At 42.2% G+C, this 7546-nt stretch overlaps 1 protein-coding gene across 1 annotated transcript; it reads right to left on the bottom strand.

Moving 5' to 3' along the window:
• Positions 1-4257: 4257 nt before the first annotated feature.
• On the bottom strand, positions 4258-7546 carry hoxc10a (homeobox C10a). The gene is made up of 2 exons (XM_030355958.1): positions 6551-7546; positions 4258-4592 (listed from the first exon to the last, which is right to left on the bottom strand). The coding sequence occupies exons 1-2, from the start codon at positions 7257-7259 to the stop codon at positions 4315-4317; spliced, it is 987 nt and encodes a 328-aa protein (XP_030211818.1). The 5' UTR covers positions 7260-7546; the 3' UTR covers positions 4258-4314.

The following is a 7546-nucleotide window of genomic DNA, read 5'->3' as shown; positions in this document are numbered from 1 at the left end:
CTCAATGTTCCGTTCTGAAATTAAGCAGTGCAATTTCAAATTAGGCTGTTTTTTATTTGTTGTTTATAGGTTTAGCAAATATAGGCCCACATATTCAAACAATCTAAGCAGACGATCCCACCCCCCTCCCACCCTCCAGAAAGAACGACGGACACGCAAACGCATGCGTCTGTAGAAATGTCCTCGGCGCAATGCAACTAACAGGCCTAAATACAAACAAAAACAAAAGACTGGGCTTATGGTTAATGTATTGGAAAACGACCCGCATTTCTGCCAATGCAATTATAAATAAAAGGAATAACCTAATTCTAATAATAACTTTCATTGAGAAAAATACACCCACGTTATATTCTGCCACGCATTGATAAACACAACCTGCCAAATCCAACCACAATTTTTTCTAACAGAAATATGAAATGTATTCGATTGACTTAATATAAACCACAATAATCCACGCCTCAACGACGATACTATATGTCCTGAACGATATGATGGACACCGCTTGTTCTATATATAATGCAACAAGTCATCAAGAACCAGAAAAACAAATTATTTAACCACTGCCAATAAGGAAAGAATGGTTCCTGTGCCATCCTTGGAGCATCTGCCATCGGAGCACGCTGTTTATAGGGAGTGTAGGGCTGTTCTAGTAAGATTAGGATCACACATCGACCAATAAGCTTAAACAGGAGAGGGAAGAACAAAAGAACCGCTGCTCCAGCATTTTGGTTCATGTCTCATCATGCCAGCCCTGGCAACACATTTCGAGCTGCTCCGAATAGGTGGCAGTAAACGCCTATGCGCCACAACAAAGTGAAATAAATGGTTTTATGCCTATATGGTTTTAGGGTGAATCTGTGCAGTCTCCGCGTTTGTGTTCGCGGGGCTGTTTCCAGTGCTGTAAAGTCTTTGTCAGGGACGCATACCAGGGGAGACAGCCATTCAGGAAGCTGAATGAAAGTGACTTTGGATTCCAGACGGTAGTTGTACTAGCGCTTAAAGGAGAAGGGGGTGTGAAGCCAGGAGGAAATGGAGCAATATAAACAACTGAATCTCCTAAAACAAACGGGCATTTAACCCAAAAATGAAGGGTTAATACATAAATTGTTGACAAAAACGCCGACCAATGTATCAATAATTACCATTCTTAATATTGCTTGGACTATTTTGGAAAGAAAACGTGGTATTTAGGATTGTGTCAGGCTCACTGCAGTGTTGAAATCGATAATGGACAACATTAATGATTGTAGTGATACTTATAAGCCTATTGCATAGGTCTAAAATAATTGGGGGGTGTATGATGATTAAAAATGCCTTCCATTCATCTATTTTCTGCACCAAAGTAAAATCTCAGTTGGGCTATTTATGCATAAGTTAACACACAACAGGTAATACAATGATGCCCTGTCCTGCCGATACATGTTCACAAACTTGCATTGCAACTTTTTAAAGTCAACAAACTTTAAAAGTTAGGCCAACAGAGAACAGTTAACTCCATGCAACAACATTGTTTTATAAAAACATTTTGTGTCATACAAAACCTGAGAGAATAGTCTAATAAAATATAGGAAAAGGGCTTTCTATGCAATGAGCGCAAAACTGTTATGAACATGCCTTACCTTTGCCTTCCAGCTAATTATGGAAGAATGCTTTTCCATACGCTACAAACCAATGATTGATTATCCAATTTATTTTCCTAGAACTAATTTCATGCTTTATAAATGATATTCTCTCTCTCTCTCTCTCTCTCTCTCTCTCTCTCTCTCTCTCTCTCTCTCTCTCTCTCTCTCTCTCTCTCTCTCTCTCTCTCTCTCTCTCTCTCTCTCTCTCTCTCTCTCTCTCTCTCTCTCTCTCTCTCTCTCTCTCTCTCTCTCTCTCTTCCTCCCTCTCTCCATCTCTCTCTTTCTTTCTCCCTATCTGTCTGTTTGTCTGTCTGTCTGTCTGTCTGTCTGTCTGTCTGTCTGTCTGTCTGTCTGTCTGTCTGTCTGTCTGTCTGTCTGTCTGTCTGTCTGTCTGTCTTTCTGTCTGTCTGTCTGTCCGTCCGTCCGTCCGTCTTTCTGTATGTCTGTCTGTCTGTCTGTCTGTCTGTCTGTCTGTCTGTCTGTCTGTCTGTCTGTCTGTCTGTCTGTCTGTCTGTCTGTCTGTCGTCCACATATCAATCAACCTATATACCTCCTCCATGTATATTCCACAGTGTACAATCCTATGTTAGTCTATAATCCGATACATATAAAATCCAGTTCATTGCAACGTAGCCAGACAAGGAAAATCAAACCTAAAGCCAATGATGAGAAGCAGTCTAGAGTTAGCCCCTGGTTGTTTACAACCTATTCTCATTCTGAGAGTGTGTTTTACAGCCCGCCACAAAATTCAGAGCTGAGAGGAAATCGTCTCTGTCCAAGCCCATACAGATCAGTTCATTTACAATGCCATTTGCGACCACTCCGGTGCCTAAGGTGTAATGCAAAGGAAATCGTGCCTTGATGAAGACGAACTGACGTAATCGAGGCAGTTTCTTGTTGCCGAGCCAGGAAGCGAATCCCAACAACATGAAACTACCTGAACCACGTTTCAGTTTCCCGCAGAGGGTCCCTCCGTGGAAAGGAAAATGCACGCAAAACAACCAGGGATTAGTACAATCCACCACAAATAAGGCAAGTACCACCATAAATATTTATTTATTTTCCTTAACCAGAGAAGAGAACTATTAAGCACCTCCTCGGCAATCTTTGCATTCAATCAATATGGTTGTTTATGCCTCACGCTAATGTTGACCCATGAATTACAACATGACCGTTTAAAATGCATTCCTACTGCAAAATACATCGGAAACGGACACATAACGTTGCCTCATATAGGTCTTTATCGCAGACATATAAATCTATTCTCTGCAAAAAAAATCACTGCAATTATTTGGCACCACGACATGAATCGATGACACCGACACGCACCGACAGGGCTCACGTGCCACCGTACCTGTCAAGCAGCTCCGCTGACAGATGGGCCATAGCCTAATTACAAAAGAAAGGAACACATTTGGAAACCAAATAGAATATGTTCCTACCTTTAAACTTCTCTTGCAGATGCCTTTTGGGGAAAATTGTTTAATCCACGCATTCGCTGCTATGTTTTCCCGACGCACTCCTCCTTTGTTTATCCTCCATCGCCAACTTCCCCCGCTGCTATTGAGCTCCATAATCCGGGGTGGAAACGGTCGCTGCTCCCAATCGCGCGCCTCCTTGGATCCCGCACATTGCAGACTGTACTGTGCGGATTAGCCCTCCTCCACACACCTTTAAACGCATCTTTACTACTGCAGCACATTATATTTGCAGATCATAAAATCCACCCCCTACCCTTTCCAGGGCGAACCTGACATTAGGGTTTTATGACCTTGACTTACTGTGGTCACCTGGATAATATTTAAATCAACGTTATGGTCTCCCACTTCTATTAAAAGTGCCATCATCTCCTTTCTCACCCACAGTGTTCCCCACCCCCCTCCCTCCCTCTCGCATTGCCAATAGGTCCGGGTAGCTATATGAGGGAAGGACAAATTTGGCAATATCGTTCTACTTCCATTGCGTTTATTGTTTTCTGATTCGAATTGCGTAGTTGTATGCATGCAAATTACACATTATGACAACCACACAGAAAATACGTTACATTATAACGGATGCAGCAAAACAAAAGCATCCATCAACACGAAATCCGGTAATGTGCCAAACTTATATATAACTACACTATACACTCCCTCCACTATAGGGCAAGGGCATTTAGATGACTTGCATTTTAATGTTGACATTATGTGACATTATAATGACACCCTCAATGTTTAAACTGATGAGCGAAGCAAGCTGGTCCCAGGTCTTGAGTAGCAGTTTTAAATATCTGGTAGGCCTAATATCGAGGAAGGCACACTATCTGTATTTTTGAGTTAACACGTTTGAATGATTGACTGAGTTAGTTTGGTGTAAACTATGTGTGTGTGTGTGTGTGTGTGTGTGTGTGTGTGTGTGTGTGTGTGTGTGTGTGTGTGTGTGTGTGTGTGTGTGTGCGCGCGTGCGTGCGCGTGTGTGTGTGTGGGTGTGTGTGCGCGTGGGTGTGTGTGTGTGTGTGTGTGTGTGGTGTGTGTGTGTGGTGTGTGTGTGTGTGTGTGTGTGTGTGTGTGTGTGTGTGGGTTGGTGTGTTTGTGAATGAGTGAGTGAGTGAGTGTGTGTATGCGTGTGTGTGTGTGTGTGTTTGTGTGTCTGTAGTGTGTGTGTGTGTGTGTGTGTGTGTGTGTGTGTGTGTGTGTGTGTGTGTTTAAAGTGTTCAACTGTAGTTGTAAATGGCACTGTGGTCCCTTTCTCGACTCTCCCTATTGAGCTTCTTCAGCTTCATGCGTCTGTTTTGGAACCAGATCTTGACTTGTCTGTCGGTCAGGTTGATACTGCGACTGATCTCTAGGCGGCGCTCCCGAGACAAGTACATGTTGAACAAAAACTCCTTCTCGAGCTCCAGCGTCTGGTACTTTGTGTATGGACAACGTTTCTTCCTTCCATTCTTTGCGTTCAACCAGTTCCCTGCGGCTTTTTCTGTGAATGAATTATCTGATGGAAGAGGAAAGCAAGAGAAATGGAGAGATTTTAGAACAATGCTATAGCTTTGCGCAAGCTCCAACGTGTGTTTCCATCTCAAATGAAATATGTTACATTTGGCTCCTTGTAAATGTAGTTTCTCGATGGATAACTTGTAGCAAGCAAACTATTTGTTAGATCTATATAATCATCTTAAATTCACATCGACCACGATGTTATCCTCTTTGTGGGCAGGATCTTAATTAACCAATACACCTCTCAACGGGGGAAAAAAAATAACGACATCGAAGGAAACACAATCCTGTAGAAATGTTCTCACATTCGGTTGATATCTTGATTAAGATGCCAGCTCTTGGGGCTCATTTCAACCCCCACTCATAACAATAACAACGGAAGTGTTACTGTGCTACTGATTAACCTAATATGAGGACCCAGCGTGTTGTCTGTATTTAATAATTAGAAAAACATTTAATACAGCAATGTGGGATTCACTACACGCGCAAAAAGACAGGGAACAAAGGCCCCCCCCCCCCCCCAACACACGCACGCACACACACACACACACACACACACACACACACACACACACACACACACACACACACTCACACACACACACCACACACACACACACCACACACACACACACACACACACCACACACACACACACACACACATATATACCCAAAAAGAAACACACACATCCACCATTAAAACCAAAATATGTTGTAATACAATTGTGCTATTATTAAACTTTCATAAGGCACAGTATTCTTTTAATAATAGGGTTAGGGATTATAATGAATAATATGAAATTATTAACACGGATTGCATTAAGGAATATAAATAATTTACAAAAATACAACGATGGCTCAACTGAAACACCCAATTAAATGAAACGAATCATTACACTGCATTATTCGTACATAAATAGCCTACTAGCATATAATATTAGCATCAGTAGTAGTTGCTGCTGTGGTAAAATGATACAATACGATATATTGGTGGCAATAAGCACTGCTCCAAAACAAAACGCAAAACACAATAATAATAATAATTAGCATTCTTATAATACATGGGCCTGGAATATATAGCCTGGGATATACATATAAAACATTTATATATGTATCTATTGACCTATTATGGACACAAGTTACAGTTTAAAGTACTAACTGGGTATTTTATTTTGATCGACGGGCGGCCCCTGCACTAGGATATTGATGAGTCGAAATGAAATACGAGGGAGAAGATTAGAGATCCCGAAACATGCACTACATATGTGATCAGTGTGACACACAAATACGATTATTCCAAACATAGAACGAAGAATCCGTAATGCAATTTGACGATCTGTATATTTATCCATGAATAGGCCCTTCTCATGTAGGCCTATTTAGGCCTACACTTTTTTTACGTGTGGGCCAGTGTTAAAAAAAAAAGCTCAGAATCAAATACATACTCTATTTATTGGCCTAGTCTATAAGTGTGTGTGTGTGTGTGTGGTGTGTGTGTGTGTGTGTGTGTGTGTGTGTGTGTGTGTGTGTGTGTGTGTGTGTGTGTGTGTGTGTGTGTGTGTGTGTGTGTGTGTGTGTGTGTGTTTTTGTGTATCTATGTGACTGTGTGTGTGTGTGTGTGTGTGTGTGTGTGTGTGTGTGTGTGTGTGTGTGTGTGTGTGTGTGTGTGTGTGTGTGTGTGTGTGTGTGTGTGTGTGTGTGTGTGTTACGGACGAACTTCCCATTGATTATTTTACCCTAGCTTGTTAACTATCATGATAAAATATTTATAATGTACATTCAAGAAAATCAAACACCATGCAATTAAAACAACACAATGCCTGGATAATGTACAAACAGATTCATAAAACGTTTTCTATTTATCATATTATTTGTAGGACGATACAGGCAATAATAATAATCATAATCATAGGCCCATATTATGAGCTGTTACATGCATGCGCGGGGGCTTTACCTTGCAATTCTTCGCCGGAATTATCAGAATAGCTGTCTGTCTTAGCTTTCTTTCTGCCGTCTTCATTCTCATTTTCTGACAAGTCCTTTGCTCTCTCCTTGTCTAATTTGTCACTGCTTATTGTTGCTTCCACTTCTGAGTCCACAGATCCCGCCAAGTGGGTCAGAGCAAAGCCAGCTTGGAATTGGTCGTTGAGCTGAGGCCTGTCGGCATTGTACACCTGGGTCGCCTGGAAACGGTCGGCCGCCGAGGTTGCCTGCTGGGTCGGGCGACTGTTGTCTCCAAGCCGGATGTATGTGGCTGACTCTGTTGTCCCTTTGGCTATGCTGCTGTCTTTCTGATAAAGGTAACAAAAAGCCTCTTCTTTCACGTTGCTCGCTGGAAATGAGCAAGGCTGTAAACAATGGGCAACAGGTTGCTCGTCCCTGCTAGTTTTGCAGCTCACACCCCAAGTGGAGATATGCGTGGACATGTAAGGCGCATCCTGGACGCCACTAAGTGTCATGACGCTCGGAGGTACCTCGTCATTTTTGGAGAGGGGAGATCGTCTTTTCCCAATGTTTTTCATCATTGAATATCCGCATTCACGATCTGGATGGATGTACATTCCAGTATTGCTAGAATAAACATCACTCCTGAAGGAAGATGATCCACTCGTTATAGAATCCATCAGAAAATTACTGGGTACTATATTATTCGGACATGACATTTTGCTTTGGCAGGTTCAAGACAGTTTTTTTTGTGATCCGCTAGTGCGGGCTGCGGGTTTCTGCAGAAGAATAAGGACATTAGGATGCTGACATCTTTTGGGGGGTACAAATATCACTAACATAATTCTGGATGCTAGGAAACGTGTCATGTGATTTTCAGACCAATAGCGGCTTGGAAGTGGCCTTGATGCTCCAGACTTCAGTGACGTCAACGCGGTCAAGTTGGTAAGAATTGAGCTTTTCCGTGGAGCAAGAGCGCCATCTAGCAGCGGGTCGGCAACAGGAC

The sequence above is a fragment of the Gadus morhua genome, chromosome 1 (assembly GCF_902167405.1).
Source record: "Gadus morhua chromosome 1, gadMor3.0, whole genome shotgun sequence".
NCBI classification, from domain to species: Eukaryota; Metazoa; Chordata; class Actinopteri; order Gadiformes; family Gadidae; genus Gadus; species Gadus morhua.
The sequence above is the reverse complement of the archived record's forward strand: the minus strand, read 5'-3'. Positions and strand labels throughout refer to the sequence as shown.